The sequence below is a fragment of the Eschrichtius robustus genome, chromosome 7 (assembly GCF_028021215.1).
Source record: "Eschrichtius robustus isolate mEscRob2 chromosome 7, mEscRob2.pri, whole genome shotgun sequence".
Classification (NCBI taxonomy): Eukaryota; Metazoa; Chordata; class Mammalia; order Artiodactyla; family Eschrichtiidae; genus Eschrichtius; species Eschrichtius robustus.
In genome coordinates this window covers 75,306,234-75,323,410 of record NC_090830.1, presented here as the reverse complement: position 1 = coordinate 75,323,410, position 17,177 = coordinate 75,306,234, and the positions used below count along the sequence as shown (strand labels likewise).

At 53.8% G+C, this 17,177-nt stretch overlaps 1 protein-coding gene across 4 annotated transcripts; it reads left to right on the top strand.

Annotated features, from left to right (window-relative positions):
• Positions 1 to 383: 383 nt before the first annotated feature.
• Positions 384 to 16,990, top strand: AIFM2 (AIF family member 2). 4 transcript variants are annotated; one of them, XM_068547724.1, is made up of 10 exons: positions 386 to 485; positions 5,889 to 5,992; positions 7,163 to 7,353; positions 7,712 to 7,827; positions 9,129 to 9,248; positions 9,951 to 10,043; positions 11,585 to 11,693; positions 12,773 to 12,925; positions 14,125 to 14,325; positions 16,845 to 16,990. In XM_068547724.1, the coding sequence occupies exons 2-10, from the start codon at positions 5,943 to 5,945 to the stop codon at positions 16,988 to 16,990; spliced, it is 1,179 nt and encodes a 392-aa protein (XP_068403825.1). In that variant the 5' UTR covers positions 386 to 485; positions 5,889 to 5,942. The 4 variants fall into 4 exon arrangements, with proteins under 4 accessions (XP_068403826.1, XP_068403825.1, XP_068403824.1 ...); XM_068547723.1 differs by lacking the exon at positions 16,845 to 16,990 and adding an exon at positions 14,839 to 16,648 and having other exon boundaries at positions 387 to 485; XM_068547725.1 differs by lacking the exons at positions 5,889 to 5,992; positions 16,845 to 16,990 and adding an exon at positions 14,839 to 16,648 and having other exon boundaries at positions 384 to 485; positions 7,160 to 7,353.
• The last annotated feature ends 187 nt before the right edge of the window (positions 16,991 to 17,177 follow it).

The window sequence follows — 17,177 nt, the reverse complement described above, 5'->3', positions numbered from 1 at the left end:
AGCAGAAACCATGCTTGCATTGTTCTACATTTTACAACCCCTCACTCCCACCCCGCGCCCCAGCACAATGCCAGGCGTGGAGTAGGTGCTCAACTGGGTTTGCATTTTTGTTTATATGTGTGAAGGCAGCAGGCTGGTGATCCGTCCGAGATCGCACAGCCAGTGCCGGGGCCTGCGCTCTAAAGGCTGGAAAGGCGCCCGGCAAGGGAGCCGGACCGAACTTTGAGCAGAGTCCGAGGGGCCGGCGCAGCGCGGGCGGCCTCGACAGTAGCGGTCGAGTGCTCACGGTTGGGGCGATTGGCTCCAGGGCCGGCGGCGCGGGCGGGCCGGCGGCTGCTGTTCCCGGGGGGGCCGCCGGGGGCATAGCAGAGGTTGGAGGGCAGACGCGCCGAGTCACGCCGGCAAGGGAGGGGCCTCGGGCCCGGCGGCGAACACCGGAGCTGCTGGCCGGAGCGGGAGCCGGAACGGCGGGAGGCCGCCGGCAGGTGAGGGGCGCGCCTGGCGAGTTCTGCGGGACCCCCGCGCCTGCAGGGCCCCAAGAAGCCGGAACAGCGTCCGGGGCCGGGGAGGAGAGGGCGGTCGTCTAGGACATTGGTTCCGAACCTTTTTGGCACGAGGGACCGGTTTCGTGGAAAACAACTTTTCCACGGACGCCGGGGTGGGGTGGGGGGGGGTGGGGGGGGGTGGGAGGGGAACGGTTCAGGCGGTAATGCGAGCGATACGGGGGATGCAGAGCGGCAGATGAAGCTTCGCTCGCTCGCTCGTCCGCCGCTCACCTCCTGCTGTGCGGCCCGGTTCCTAACAGGCCGAGAACTGGTATCGGTCCGCGGCCCAGGGGTTGGGAACCCCTGGTCTAGGATGAGGGGCTCAGGCCTGCACCAACCCAGGTCCCCCAAAACTCAACGGGGAGCTTTGCTCCCAGTGAGGACGGAGTAAACTCGCCCCCTCCGCGTCCGCTCCCCCCCCAAATCCCTGCTAAGTCTTCCCAAGTAAGACAGACCCCCCCCCGTCACCCCCCCCCCCCAAATCCCGGGAGGGCTCCGAGGGTCGCCGCTGGGCGGTGGAAGCTGCTGCGGGGCGGACGGAAGCCCGTGTCACAGGCAGGAGGAAAGCCTCAGTGTCCAGGAGGAAAATGCCCGGGGTTACCCAGTGCCCATAGGCTCCAGGGTGCACTGGGAGGTCCTGCTTCTCCACGGAGCCCCAGCTTCCGCGGGGGCACTAAGGCCAGAGGTGGCCCAACTAACTGGGCCGGAGGTTGGGGGGAAGCCCAGGACTCCTGATCCACTGGGAGCTGCTTTTAGTGCCTGATGTTGGGCGCTTTTCTTTCAACAGTCCCCTCTGATTAGACTCCCTTTGACCCTTGGTTGTACTGTGAGGGTGGGGAGGGGAGAGGTGCTCAGGAGCTGATGGTCCCACAGGAGGACAGGCACAGGGCAGAGGGTCAGACACAGTTTGTGAAGGGGCTTCCAGGTGTCCCGGCTCTGCACCTTGTGTTCAAAGGCCAACATGTAAAATATGTAAATATATAAATTATCAAGGAGGCCTGCTTGGGTGTGTGTATGTGCCCCAAGCTTTCAGAGCCCTCCAAGGAAGACCGTGTGTAACCCTGCATCTGGAGGGTCCATTTCAGAGGAGAAGACTGAGGCCGAGCTGGGCGGGGCCTTGCTCAGGACTACCCAGCAGTTAAGGAGGAGCTGGGTAGAGGGGGTGTGCTCCAGGGCCAGCCTGATCTTTGTGTCGGGTGGTGAAAAGAGGAAGCCAGGGTCCAGGCACAGATCATGGGGATGTTAAGGGAACCACAAAGTGACTGGCTCCCAGGAGACTGTACAAGTTGTGTGGCCTAGGCTTCAGCACCGGAGCCTGTGTGACACTGCATGAACCTGTCTGCCCAGAAGTGCCCTCTCCTGAGGGCATGAAAGGACAGCCCTCTTCAGACTTTGAGCCTCTTTCAGAAATTGGTCTTTTTGGGTTTTGTTCACCATGTGTTCCCTGGGGGACTGGCCGTGGAGTGCCCACTCTCAGCCTGGTCCCTGGTGTCCAGTGAGGGAGGCTGCCCACCCCTCTGCCTTCGCCGGGTTGGAGAGATATATTCATGGTGCTTCAAGTCACACTGTAGGCCCTCTCGTCCAGGACGGCCACTCTGGAAACGGCTGTGGAAAGCTACCTTGGGGGTAACTGGTGAGCGCTCAAAAGCTGGGTGTTTTATTTGTAATCTCTATGAAACAATTCTGGGACGACATCTTTGCTTTGATCAGAGCCCACATGGTTCCGCTGTGTGTCTTCTGAGGCGTGACCTCCCCACAGCTTTGGCCTAAACATAACTTCCTTGTTTTCCAGTAGCTTCCTAAAAGCCCTTTGTCTGTATTATTAGAGAAGAATCCCCCTGGGATCAGGCTGGGTGTCCTTGGCAGAGAAAACAGGATTTACGGAGAAAATTTGAGTATAGACCATGTTGTGTGTGTGTTGGGGGAGGGGCAAAGGCAAAATTACTTAGGAGTTGCTGGACAGTTAGGAATTGTTTTCTTGGACCCGCTTTTTTTTAAAAATAAATTTATTTATTTTATTTATTTATTTTTGGCTGCGTTGGGTCTTCGTTGCTGCGCGTGGGCTTCCTCTAGTTGTGGCAAGTGGGGGCTACTTTTCACAGCAGTGTGCGGGCTTCTCACTGCGGTGGCTTCTCTTGTTGTGGAGCACGGGCTCTAGGCGCGCAGGCTTCAGTAGTTGTGGCATGCGGGCTCAGTAGTTGTGGCTCGCGGGCTGTAGAGCACAGGCTCAGTACTTGTGGCACACGGGCTTAGTTGATCCGCGGCATGTGGTATCTTCCCGGACCAGGGCTCGAACCCGTGTGCCCTGCATTGGCAGGCGAATTCTTAACCACTGCACCACCAGGGAAGTCCTCTTGGACCTGCTTTTATGCTAACATTCCTGCATCTGGGAAGATTCAGTTAAGATTCTCTGTGCTCATTCTCTTGCCTTGATGGTCAGTAAAATCAGATGGTAGGTTTGCAGTTCCTCAAAAAGTAAAATCTAGAGTTACCATAGGACCCAGCAATTTCACTCCCAGGTATAAACTCAAGAGAATTTTTGTTCACACAAAAAGTTGTACACAGATATTCATAGCAGCCTTATTCATATTAGCCAAAAGGTGGAAACAACCCAAATGTCCATCAACTGACAAATGGATAAACAAAATGTGGTATCTCCATACAATGGAATATTACTCAGCCATAAAAAGGAATGAAATACTGTTACAAGTTGCAGCTTGAATGAATCTTGAAAATATTGCGCTAAGTGAAAGAAGCCAGACACAAAAGGTATGGAATAGGCAAATCTATAGCAACAGAAAGATTAGTGGTTGTCAGGGCCTGGAGGGAGGAGGGAATGGGGAGTGAATGCTAATGGATGTGGAGTCTTTTTGGGGAGGAGGTGATGAAAATGTTCTGGTATTAGATTGTGGTGATGGTTGCATAACTTTATGAATGTCCTAGAAACCACTGAGTTTTACACTCAAAGATAGTGAATTTTATAGTATATGAAAAAATATCTCCATTAAAAACATTAGATGGTAGGAAGCCAGCTCTGTCTTTAAAGCTTTATTATTTCATTTAAAAACATTCAAACAGTACAAAAAAGGGGAAAAAAAGCTCAAAGAAGAAAGTAAAAACATCATCTGGCAACCACTATTAGCATTTTGGTTTAGAGTGCAGATCTGGTCAGACTGTTGAGGATTGAACTGGGGCAAGTTACTGAAATTCTTTCCAAAATGGGGAGGAAACCCCACCTATTCAATGCAAAGGCATTGATAAAAGCGCAGTGGACGCTCACTGTTGTCATCATTACTTGTATGTGTGTATATGTAGCTAGGTGCCTGGGTCTGATGGCCCACAGTGGAGATTAGGCTCTACATGACTTTCCATTATCTGACTCTTTGATGGACAAGCTTTTTTTTTTTTCTAAGACTTTATGTTTTTAGAGTAGTCTTAGGTTCACAGCAAAATTGAGTGGAAGGCACAGAAATTTCCTATATGCCTCCTGCCCTGACACGTGCATAGCCTCTTCCATTATCGACATCACTCACCAGAGTGGTCCCTTTGTTACTGAACCTACATTGACATAATCACCCACAGACCATAGCTTACATTACGTTTCACTCTTGGTCTTGTACAGTCTGTGGGTGTGGATGAATCGTGGACAGACTTTTCATGTAAAAAATCTTCCACTGTAAAGTTAAATGTCTCCAGAATATTCCATTGTATGGGTGTGTAATAGTGTATCCTGTAATCTCCCCTTGGTGGAGGTTTCCATTGATTGATGGAGTCGCCCACTGATTGAGGCTGTTTGCCCAGCACTGCCGCTACATTAGAACATATAATTCAACATCATCAGTTGCACGCTTGCTTTTTGAGCACCTGCTGGGTGTGTGGCTAGGAGTGCTGGTCCATGGCTTAAGCTGATGATTTAGGTGTCTGGTGAAGTAGGTCATGGCCGAGCAGAGGGGAGTCTAGCTGTCCTCGGGTCCAGGTGAGAATTGGCATTGGAAGAGCCAAGGGAGAGGCGGGTGTCCAAGAGTGTTGGGCAAGGGAAGCTGCCGAGGAGAAAGGGTGGAATGGGCTGGAGCGCCACCAGGCCCCCATTCCCCAAGTGGGTGTGTCAGAGGTCAGTGGAGGAGAGAGAAGAGCAGATTCCAGGAGAGGCCTCAGGCGGCTTGTGGTGTGGCTCCTCCCCTCCCTGGCCCAGCTATGGCAGCCCCTCCTGGGCCTGGGTGTGCCCTCAGGCCCCAGACTCTGCGCTGGAACTCTAAAGGATCAATTCACCTTTACTGAGGGCTGTGCCTAGTTGGGTGAGGCCAGGGTTTGTCCTTTGGGGAAGCCAGTTAATGATCCTGGGGGGCTGAGGGAGTAGGGGTTCAACTCCTTTGGCTAACCCACTGCCCATCAGGCCTGTGCCGGGCTCACTGGGCTTTCTTCCCTGCGAGGGCCCCAGGGAAGCATGTAGGCCCAGACACTGCCCTAGCATGACAGGCCCTCTGTGTGTGCTGTCCCCTGTCCCCTGCCCTCCTGGCTGCCCCACCTTGTTCCCTGAACCCCTCCCACCCGCTCCCTTCCTGCCACTGGACTTCTTGGCCTAAGCTGTTCCCTCTGTGAAGAAGGCCCCTGGCCCCAGCTGTTTTTCAAGGCTCCACCTTGAGCTTCCCTGGGTGGTCCATGGTGGACCCCTCTCCCCAACAAGCTGGGTAGCGTCTCTCAGGCCTGTGCCCCGCCAGCTTGGAAGCAGAGCTCTCTGGGTGTTTCTCTGACCTCTTCGCTGGCTGCTGGCCCCAAGGGCAGGCTGGCACAGAGGGGGCCATGTTGAAGGGGCAGGTGAAATGCACCCCTTCCATAGCTTGCCTGACTGCCTGCCACATTCCCAGGCCCTGCTCAGCTCCTGGTGTCCGCTCCTGTCCCTGGCTGGTCCCCGGGGCCCTCTTGGGTCCTGGCCTAGGTGGCAGATTCAGCCTGATGAACACTCACAGGGCCAGCTCTGGACCACCTACTGAGGGCCTGGAGCAGTGAAGGTGACACTGCCTGCTGGGGGACTTGTTTTGGTCCCAGCCCTACAATGCACAAGCCTCAATGCATTGGGGACCATTTAGCCAATGAGAAACAAAGTTAAATCCCCTCCAATCTCCTATGACAGATCTACCCTCCCTTGCCCAGGTTTTCACTTCCCCAGAGGAGAAATTAGACATAGACAGTGTGTGCATTTGAATACCGATGACAACAGTGTCTGGAGGTCCAACCGTAAGCTGCCCCCATAAGTGTGGGAAGATCTGGGGACCATCTTGGGGGTCACCATGTCTTGGAAACCTATTGTGCAAGGACATTTTAGGCTGTCTCCTCCCATTACAGGGGGTAAGTGGAGGCCCAGAGAGGGGAGGGGTTGTGCCCCAGACTACACACCTGATGGAGGACAGAGTGGTGACCTTCCGGCTGCCTGCAGTGCTGTCTGAGAGGTGGGCTGGAATGTTCTTCCCCATTGAGCTTTTCGACAGCTTGCTGTCTGTCCACTTCCTCCCTCCTTGCCATGCTCACATGTGAGTGTGAGCCTGGGGCACACTTGGCCTGCAGACCTGGCCCTCCATCCTCTGCAGATACTCTCTTCGATTGCAGGTTCCCTTTCCTTGACATCAAGCAGGACCTTGCACCCCCTGCCTCTCTCACTGGAGCCCACGTGATGAGCGCTTCTCCATCCTCTTTCTCACCAGCAGACTTCCTTTTTGGTCCTTAACCAGCACTGTTTCTTCTCCCAGCAGAGATTTCTCCCTGCCCCCTTCCTCCTGGGGGGTGTCACCCACCAGTCTCAGTGTACATACTCTGTTCCAGGAATGCTCAGGGGACCACCTGCCCACAGCAGACCCCTCCTCCCCACCCCACTGTCATGGCCTTAGTCACATCGCATCCTGTTTTGCAGGCTGATTGTCATAACCTGCTAATTGATCTCCTCAGACCTGGGGCTGAATCTGGTGACGTGTGAGCTGGGTGGAATCTGGTCGCAGTGTTTGCTTAGTGTGGTGCTTAAAGACTTTTGTTTAGTTCTTTTACTGTGGCCTGTGCTTACCAATTCCCCAGAGGTGTACCCACCGTTTCTGGTTACCGTGCACCTGCCCAGCTTCCCACAGCTACATCATCCGCCTGGCCCTTTGAGTTTGAAACCCTGCCTTTACAAGGGCTGAGACCATATCTGTCTGTCCATCTCTCTGACCATGGCATCCGTAGCACAGAACATGTCAAAGAGCAGGAGGTCCATTAATTTATACTGTTGAGTGAACAAATATATTTACGAGTGAAAAAAAGTGCAAAAACAGTTGTTTAACGTGTGCAAAAAAAAATAATCATGATTGTAGGTGCAGAGAATATCTCTGGAAGGATTCATGTAAACTTGGTAACAGTAGATGCCTTGGAGAAGGGAGCTGGGTGGTTGAGGGGATGAGATGGAATTAGGATACTCCTTGTTCCTTTGGAATTTAATTCAAATTTTACAAAAATTGGAATTTCATTAAAAGATGATCACATACTTTTAAAAGATCAAGTCTTGGCATTTGAGGCCATTCTTGACGTGGGTCTGCCCACCCAGCCCTCGAGCCCCCCTCAATCTGATGTGGTCTCTCCTCCTACCCCAGCAGCACCTGGTCCGAGATGGGGTCCCAGGTCTCGATGGACGTGGGAGCCGTGCACGTGGTGATCGTGGGCGGGGGCTTTGGCGGCATCGCGGCCGCCAGCCAACTGCAGGCGCTGAACATCCCCTTCGTGCTGGTGGACATGAAGGACTCCTTCCACCACAACGTGGCAGCCCTCCGGGCCTCCGTGGAGAGTGGTAATGGGCTTTTCTCTGGGGCTTTCTTTATGACAGTGGTCTTGTCACCACTGTGGATCACAGGGTGGTTTTCTCCCTTTAGGGCAAGGTGCCTAAATTCCACCGTTAGACAAATTCCGGGGAATCTTAAGGTCCCTGGCCTTAAGCAGCTACCATACCAAGGCCCCAGAAGTCAGAGCGAGAGCTTCTCCGAGGACCTGGGGCCCAGACTGGCGCTTTAGTGGGGTAGTGGGTACCCAGGGGCTGTTTAACCAAGGGGCCCCTGTTGGCATGCAGCTCTGGAAATGTTCTGAGTTATTCTGGCCTCCTGTGGGCAGCCCAGTTTTACACCGTGACCTCCTTTCTGTCCGTTCCCCAGGGTTTGCCAAAAAGACATTCATTTCCTACTCGGTGACTTTCAAGGAAAACTTCCGGCAGGGCCTGGTGGTTGAGATAGACCTGAAGAATCAGACGGTGCTGCTGGAGGACGGCGAGGTGAACCCAGCGGGGGCTGGCCATCCTCAGCTGGCTTCAGGGGGCCCCTGGGATGTGGCTGCTGGTGGGAGGACACCTGGGCCCGTCTCCTCAGGGGCAAGGGCCCCCCATGCCCGCCTGGTGCCTGGCAGATAGCAGATGCCTCCTGAGCAAAGGCTGGGCCCCAGCAGCCACAGGAGAGCGGTGCAGAGCCTTCCCTGTATGCCGGGCACTGTTTTAAGCCTCATGTGATCTCCTTTAATGCCCACTGTGACCCTGTGAGGGAGGTGGAGTAGCCTCAGTGCACCCAGAGGTTAAGAGGGCTGCCCAAGACCCCACAGCTGGAGAGACTCAGCCAGGATTTGGACCCAGGCAGCTTTGCCCCAGAGCCCTCACCCTGAGAGCCAGGGTCCCAGCCCAGGGGCCCCCTCACTGTCTGGAATCAAAGGGTAGGCACCACGATCCCACATCGCCCGGGGGGGGGGGGCGGGCAGAGGTTTTCTTCCCGAAGTTTGTGTCCCTCAGCCTGGGGTCTGAAACGGTGCCTGGTGTATCCCTGTGGGACCAGAGTCCGTCAGCAAGCTGCCAGCAGCCCACCCGCCATGCTGAGGGTACCCTCCAGCCTGGCCCTCTACTCTAGTCAAAGCTAAGGGGGGGACTGTACAAAGGGGCTCCAGTTCCTGTCCTCAGTGAGTGTGTGGTTTAGCGTGAATGAATCAATCTTCCTTGAATCAATTTTAAGGCTGTAGACTCTCCAGTTGGCAAGATTACTGCGAACGTCCTTATCTTGTGGTTTTGGGTCCATGAGGGCATCTCAGGCCTCCACGGGAGTAGTGGGGTCTGAGTGGGATACAGACCCTCCAGTCCCCCTTCCATCAGAGCAGCTCTGGGTTTGTCAGTTTTATATATTTAGGCTCCAAACAGGATATCCGCCCCCCCCCCTTTGTTTTTTTTGGCCAGGTTAGGGGGAAATTTTTTCTAAAATAATGGTAATAATAGGGAGATTCTAAACTAAGTCCACACTGGAAGCTGGAATCCTGCTTACTCCCCACGAGCCGTTTCCTTTTGCCTGCTCACCTGCCCCGCTGCTGTGGGGAGCTCTCCCCTCCCATCCAGTTTCACGGTGGGCAGTCCAGCAGGAGGAGAGCTCTGCCTCCTTGGGTATTTCCTGGGTTCTAGCGCCGTCCCTTGGTCTAACCAGTGATGGTTTTGTTCCCCTCGCAGGAGGCCTCTCTCCCTTGCTGCTCCTTGCCTGGTGGAGCCTGGGGTTGGATGCAGGAGCCCAGGCCTGCCCTCACCATTCTTTCCCTTGCCCCTCCCAGGCCCTGTCCTTCGCATATCTCATCCTGGCCACGGGCAGCACTGGGCTCTTCCCAGGCAAGTTTAACCAGGTGTCCAACCAGCAGATGGCCATCCAGGCCTATGAGGACATGGTGACGCAGGTGAGCTGCCTGCTGCCCGGCGGCGGGACAGTGAGGGCAGAGCCGGGGGTGGGGGGCCCTGGGAGAGTGGAACAGCTGTGGGGATGCCTGGGGCTGCAGCAAGGAGCCCCCGGGGCTGCAGCGGCGCTGTAGAGATGGAGAGGAAGAGGCTCCTGGGAGGAGACCTTTGGACCTGTCATGAGGTCTGGACGTGAGCACCCAGACAAGCTCGTGTAGCGATTGGCTCCTGTTTGCACGGGGCTTGTGCTTTATAGAGCGGGCTTGGATCCATGCTCTCAGTCACTCCTCACGGGGATCTGGAGAGGTGGGTGGAATGGGTCTGTCCCCACTGAACAGATGAGGTGTGGGGACCCAGAGAAGGTCGTACAGCTGTGTGACCAAGGCCAGGTCTTTCTCTCTCTGCACAGCTGCTGAGAGGCCTGGAGAACTTCTGGCACAGTCACGAGCAGACGTCAGAGTGGAGGTTAGGAACCCGACCTGGAACTCAGGCAGATCCGGGTCACCTGCAAGGTGGGCAGGTAGTGAGAGTTGAGTGAGAAATGCAGGGAGACACCCAGCAAGAGCTGGCCCCGAGGCAGCACATTTGGACCCTGAACTTGGAAGGGGTTCTCTACGCTTCTTTAGCCAAGGAACCCACTCCCTAGGCTGGACCCCGAGGCAGGGCGGATTTGAGGGTGCACCTTACGTTTCCTCCTTCTCCAGGTCCAGAGCTCACAATCCATCGTGGTGGTCGGAGGAGGCTCTGCGGGAGTGGAGATGGCAGCAGAGATTAAAACAGAATACCCTGAGAAAGAGGTAGGCCAGTGGCCTTGGCCTTGAACTCTCAGAGCCGGGCTTCTTTTTTGTCTGATGAACATCAGAATTTGCTCAGGGCCTGGGAGGGGAGCCCCATTACCATAAAGTGGGAGCGTGTGTTTCCTGTCTCCTGCTCTCTGCACTGGGGGACCCCCTAAAGTCCCATTCTGCTGGGAATTTTACCTGGAGAGCCAGGGTGCGTCCTAGTTCAGTGAGGGGTTCTGCCCTCTGGGCCAACCCGGAGGACCACGCCCCGGGGGGATACATTATGAAAGGTTAACTCCCGTGTCCCCTGCAGTAACGTGGCCTTTGTGATATAAACGTAGACTTTGATTGCCTCTTTTTGCTAACAACCAGCTTGATCAAAGACACCCTCATCGGTGTCTTGTCTGGAGCTAGCACAGCCTTTTGGTCTTTAAGGGACAGTAGCCCTTGCCCTAGACAGCACGTCCGGGGACCCCGAAGTGTACACCTCACAGCCCATGCTGGGGAAGGACTGGCCAGCACTGCCTCTTTTTAGTGATAAAGGGATGGAGACCCTGCTGGCATCCTGGAGAGAAAGGGAGCGGGCTGTAAAGACTCAGCCTAGGGCTGAGTGATGATCAGCAGTTATGGGTCCCTGAGGCAAGAGCTTGCCTGCAGCTGATGCCAGATCAGCTTCTGGGAGCCACGTGGAGCCTGTGTCTGGTTCTTTTTCCCTAGGGAAAGCCAGGGTGGTTTTGAAAAGTAAGATCAATATGGGCTAATTTAATTATATGGCTATTCTCTGACAAATTATTGGAAATTATTATGGGTGGTTGATGTAGAAGTTTATTAATTTTGATTTATGGGGTAAAGACTGGTCTGAAGTAGTAAATAACTCAGTATAATTCCCAAATGTTTATAACTAATAGACAAATAAGAGTAATAGTAGCCACCCTTTATTAAGGAGTCACTATGTGCTGAGTTCCGTGCTTTATACTTACTTTCTCGTTTCATCATTACAAAATTCCTATGAGTAGGACTGTGACCCATCTTACTGGGTCTTCAGGGGCTGTCTGAGTGGGTATCTGAGATGGGGTTTCAACCCAGGCAGTCTGATTTCGAAGCTCGCGCTTTGGACATCACGACAGGCTTCCTCCCACTTCGCTGTGCTGACCCAGACAGCAGGTGGACGTGCCTGGAAGCACCAGTTTTAGCACCAGCCTTAATGTAAATGTCAGCCTGATTTACAGTTAGACTGTCGATGGCTTATATATAGACTGTATACGTGCCCAAGGATGCTTGAAAATAATTTCCCACGTGGCCCTCGGTGAGGTGTGTGTTGTGAAGCATCGGCACGGCTGAAAAAATCCTATCCCGGGAGATGTGGGCTCCAGCCCCGCTCACCATTAACTGGTTCTAGCAGTGGGCAGAGTACTTCTCTGGGGCCTCAGTTTCCTCAGCTGTAAACTGGAAGTTGGGGAGGAGGTGGGAGAGACAGGCTGACGTGTTTTCAAGCCTCTTTGTGTGAGCAGGAGACTCAGTGGCTCCTTCTCTGCCCTGCGGTTGTTTGTCCCCAGGTCACTCTCATTCACTCCCAAATGGCCCTCGCAGACAAGGAGCTCCTGCCCTGCGTCCGGCAGGAAGTGAAGGAGATCCTGCTCCGGAAGGGCGTGCAGCTGCTGCTGAGTATGTGCCAGGCCCCTCCTGCCCTGCCCCTCTCCCTGGCCCGGTGAGACTTGGCTGAGGCTCGGTCCCTGCTCACAGCCTGAGCGTGGCTGCGCTCAACCCCAGGCTCCCTGTGTCCTGAGGTGGGGCTGCAGAGCCTGTTCCGCCTTGTCGTCCAGCTGGAGGTGTGTCTGTCCCCAGGCAGGGCAGAGGCCCCGGTACTTACGGGGTTTGCCTGTCACGGAGGCAGCACTGTCCTGGCTGTTGCTTTGGATACAGTACAGGTGGTGCCCATTTGTTGAATGGTTTAAAAAGTCATATAAAAGGGACTTCCCTGGCAGTCCAGTGGTTAAGACTCTGTGCTTCCAACGCAGGGGGCGCGGGTTCGATCCCTGGTCAGGGAACTAAGATTCCACGTGCTGTGTGGTGAGGCCAAAAAAAAAAAAAAAAAAAAATCATATAAAAGATTTGACCTGAATTATGATATCTCTTTGGTGGAGAGAATAGGTGTTTTGGGTTTGTATTTTGAGGGTGGTGGAGAGCGTGGCTTCTGTCCAGAGCAGAAGGGAAGAGACCTACCCAGCATGTTAGAGTGGGGCTCTCGCCCGGGGGTGTGGCCCCCCCCCTAGTTCACGGGCCCGACCCTCTCACCTTTTGCAGGGCCGGCGAGGTGTCTGCTCTCTGCGAGCCGTCCCGGCGCCGGGGCTCCGCAGAAGTGGCTGTGCAGCCCTCTGCCCGCCTGCACTTGCTGGCAGTGAGGAGAGTGGGCCGGCCCTGGACTTCCCTTGCTTACCCCTGTCGGTGGTGAGCCCCGAGGGCTCATCTTGCCTGGTTAGGAGTGGACATTCAGGGAGGCGTGGTTGAGGTCTTCCTCAAGTAGCTTTTCCCAGAACCTCTTGGGAAACTCGGCCTCACTTCCCCAAATTGCTTCTTGGAACTTGCTTTCCATCGGATCCCTTGGGGCCAAATGTCCAGATTGTGCTTCTTGGGGTGGCAGAGCGGACCGGTGTCCAGCCCCCAGGCCAGCCCTGGCTTGGGCCCCAGCCTCGGTGGAGTGCCTGCCCTCTGCCAGCCTCCTGGTCACGGGCCTCCCCTGACAGGTGAGCGGGTGAGCAACCTGGAGGCGCTGCCTCTCAACGAGCACCGCGAGCGCATCACGGTGCGGACGGACAAAGGGACGGAGGTGGCCGCCAACCTGGTGATCGCCTGCAGCGGTATCAAGATCAACAGTGTGGCCTACCGCAGCGCGTTTGGTAAGTGGGAGGCCGGGCCGTGACCCCCTCCCCAGGCTGCCTCCTCACCCTCCAGCCCCCGAGAAGGCCCTGCAGGCCTCTCCCCGAGGAACTGGCACTCCACCCTCCCACCCCCACCCCCAGTCTCAACAGCTCATTTGGTCTCTTCAAACGTTAAATTTAGGTTCGGGGCCACTCTTGCTGGGCTTTCCTCAGCTGTGTTGATGGTGATTTAGCCCAAGGTGGCCCAAGTGACCAGAATCTTCCAAAATCGGATCCCACCCCCTAGTGGTGAGAGATGGGAACAGGTTTCAGAAGGAAGAAAAAGATCTATTTTTCTGTTACTTTCCTTGGAACACTGATGCAGAGGAAATTCCAGGGTCAGGCCTTTCTCTGCTCGCAGGTGTGCTGCTCTCCCCAAACCCTGACCCAGACCTTTGCCACTTGAGCTTGGAAATGATCACGGGGAGAGGGGGATAATGAGGCCTCCGTTCGTAAAGCTGAATATTGACCTATTGAGCTAACTGCAGGTGGGGGGAGCTGGACCCATGGCTCCATCTGTGAGCTGGAGGCTCAGTGGCTCCTTCTCAGGCCCCGAGGTGGCCATGTCCCCAGGTCCCCATCATTTACTCCCAGATACCTTTCCTGGACAAGAAGCTCCTGCTGTGTGTCTGGCAGGAAAGAATTATCCAATCCCAGAAGGAAGCTAGTCCAGGCCATGTGTGGGGCTGGGATTGAGGGCTTATAATATACAGAGATCCCAGCACTTAACACCTAATGGTCCTAATGGTATGTTTTCAAAGGTAAATTCTTTTAAGTCCCTTAAAAAGAAAAGTTTATCATCTATTAAAGCCCTGCATTTATTTTAAAAAATCCGATCCACATTCAAAAGGAAATCCAAGACTTGGCTAGGTTGTAACTTAATCATCATGAGTTAATCATCGTTAATCGTGGTAACTTATAAAGAGTCACGCGCGTTATATGAAATGACACTTGCTGGTGTTTCTGACCAGTTTCCACCCCAAAACAGTAACCTCGCCTTTGCAGGAAGAGTTCTGAGGGGGGGACTTCAGGCAGAAATAAACCGGACAGGAGGTTTGCCTCTTGAGGATGTGCCTTTGGAGGGTAGCTGGACCAGCACCACAGCCCATCCTCACTGTGTTCTGGTGACCACTTCTTGAGGCGGCTCAGGATCTTGGTTTCGGGCTGGTTTTCTGCAGGTGATCAGCTGGCCAGCGATGGCGCTCTGAAAGTGAACGAGTACCTCCAGGTGGAGGGCTACAGCCACATCTACGCCATCGGTGACTGCGCCGATGTGAGGGAGCCCAAGATGGCCTATCACGCCAGCCTCCATGCCAATGTCGCCGTGGCCAACATCGTCAACTCCATGAAACAGAGGCCCCTCAAAGCCTACAAGCCAGGTCAGGAAGCTCCCCACGCGGCACAGTTTTAAGAGAGTCGGGGTTAGAAACGGTGAAGCCTCTGTGGGCTTTACGATGCCTGACCGCTAGAACACACTCTCAAAGCTGGGGACAGAAACCTCCCCACGCGGCACAGTTTTAATTAAGAGAGTCGGGGTTAGAAACGGTGAAGCCTCTGTGGGCTTTACGATGCCTGACCGCTAGAACACACTCTCAAAGCTGGGGACAGAAACCTCCCCACGCGGCACAGTTTTAAGAGAGTCGGGGTTAGAAACGGTGAAGCCTTTGTGGGCTTTACGATGCCTGACCGCTAGAACACACTCTCAAAGCTGGGGACAGAAACCTCCCCCAGAGCTCTAGGAAAGTATGTCAGGGACTTGTCCACGTTCCTGAAGGCCTTACGCATTTCCCTGCCCTGACACTGAAGGCCCCGGGAAGGGTTTGTGCCCTGGGAGTTGCAGGCCCATGGATGGTGAGCAGGATTCTAGTTTGGCCCACGGCTCTGCTTCACAGGTTCGCTGACGTTCCTCCTGGCCATGGGGAGAAATGACGGCGTGGGCCAGATCAGTGGCTTCTACGTGGGGCGGCTCATGGTTCGGCTGGCCAAGAGCCGGGACCTGTTGGTCTCCACGAGCTGGAAAACCATGCGGCAGTCTCCACCCTGATGGGGAGGCTGGGCGGGAGATAGGTACCGCCACCGCCCGCTGATCAGATTTCTTGACAAATGGTACCCGCTTGACAAATGCCAAAGGGCAAAAGCTCTTTTCCTGGAGTAAGATGTCAGTGATGTACTGACCAGAAACACAGCTTAGACAAAACCAAAAACTGGGAGAGAGAGATATTGGTGTTAAAAAAAAAAAGACACCCTTAAAGGAGTCTTTCTGGGTTTCAAAGGTCTACTTGCACTTGTGCTGGCTGAATAGTTCACTTGGTCCTGGGGAGGGCACAGCCCACCTTCTCTACCCCAGCCTCGTGTGTGTGTGTGTGTGTGTGTGTGTGTGTGTGTGTGTGTGTGTGTGTGTGTGTGTGTGCGCGCGCGCGCGCACATGGTGTGTGGCATTCAGAGCTCTCAGAGTAGGGGCGAGAGCTCAGTATCCTGGTGGCAGGAAGGGTCTCCCTGTCTGTAAGGGCAGGAAGGAGGGCCTGCACAAGGAGACCAGCTAAGGAAGGGGGGACTGGGGTGGAGAGATGGCCTACATCCCAACCTCTCCCATCACATTAGGAGGTGGGGAAGCCTATAACATCCTGCAACACTCAGGTTGTTAATAGGAGCTTAATTTTAAACTGTTAGTCCCTACCGTCTTTAATCTTCATGAATCTTTCTATATTTCTATTTTTAGATCCTGATTATATACCATAGGTTGTATTTAAGAAGCGTTAGATAAAATTTCCCTCCTGGTGAGTCCATCCTAATGGAGAGTGAGTTTTTTACAAAGCTAACAGGTTAAGACAGAAACCTGGCCTGCCAGCTGCTGGGGGTGTTTAAAGAAAGACAGCCAAGCTAGCGTGACCGTCGGGTGGGTCGCCATCCTGCTAACATTCAGGGAGCAGAGGGGGTTTCAGTAGGTGAACCCCTGCATGCTTCCAGGCTACTGTCTTAGGCAAATTTGTAAGTGACAAAACTCCAGCCAATGCTGGGGCAGGGGTACCCTGTGGGAACCTTTGTAGTTTTGTGCTTCTGGTTTCTTGGTCAACCCCAACGTCACTTATCTGGAGGCGTAGCCATGTGGCAATAATGCCTGCCACCAATTATGTTAAGGTATAAAAATGACTTCTCTGTCTGGGAGAGGACTTCTAATCAGGATAAACCTCTTTTGGACCACATAGGCGAGATCTCTAAGGCAGAAGTTGTTTATGAGTTCATCTGAATAAATTCAGGCCCTGCCCCGGCCCACCCTACCCCTCCCTGCCCACTTTTAATGGTAACCTCTGTGGGTACTTGGCCAGAATTCTTAGGATACCAGCCTCACGAGGGTTCTTGGTCTGTCCTGTCTGGGCTGTGGCCCAGGTCTGTTCCATGTTGTTGTCCAGGCCTAAGTGAGACTGTGCCTTTGTCCCAAAGGATGGCCCCCCAGGGAGGCTTCACCCAGTCCTCCATTCCCGTGGACCACAGCCAACCAGGCTCCCCTTCTGGAAGTGGGACCTGTTGCCTGAGAAACACAAGCCATTCCATGCTGTCTGACCTGGGGCCTAGCATGGTGGGAGTCTCAGCTCCATAGTGATAGGCCTTGTTCTATTTATAACATTCTTAAGTTTCCACCCATAGGGACACAGTTCTCCAAACTGAGGAAAATGTTACAATAAAAGAGTATGTTGTAAGAAAGACACTGGATCTTTTATTTTTTTCCTTTCATTTTCTTTTTCTTTAAAAAAAAACAAAACAAAACAAAAAGCCTGAAGCAAAATCTTTCTAGGAGTAGTTACAGATATTATAGGGGTAAGGGTAGGGGCACTAAAACAGAAAGAAAAGCACCAGTAAGATGCCTTTCTAATTTTCTTCTCTCCATCACTGAATACAGACAGCCAACAAAGCCCAAGTCACTTCTTTGCCCTCTTCCCTTGCAAAAAGGAGAAACAGAAGATTTTAAGAATTTTGAAAGGATTTTGTGTACGCGAGTGTGTAAAAGTCAATGCTATAAATCTAAAACGAAGTCTGTTTGTTTAAAAAAGTTCTAAAACAACAGGAAGAAAACACATGGAAAGAAACCCCTGGTGGAGACCTGGTTAATTACAGACTGAGGCTCTTTTTAACGAGAATATAAAACGCAGAGGGCTCTTCCCGTGGGCAGGACCTGCTCCTGCAGCCTCTGCTACCCGCTTCCCATTCAGCTGCCCTGCGCTCCCCTGCCGTC

Coding starts and splice junctions, on each gene's coding strand:
- AIFM2 (XM_068547723.1), top strand. CDS start 5,943: ATGGAGGACAGAGTGGTGACCTTCCGGCTGCCTGCAGTGCTGTCTGAG. Junction 5,993..7,162: donor CCTGCAGTGCTGTCTGAGAG/GTGGGCTGGAAT, acceptor CTACCCCAGCAG/CACCTGGTCCGAGATGGGGT. Junction 9,249..9,950: donor ATGAGGACATGGTGACGCAG/GTGAGCTGCCTG, acceptor CTCCTTCTCCAG/GTCCAGAGCTCACAATCCAT.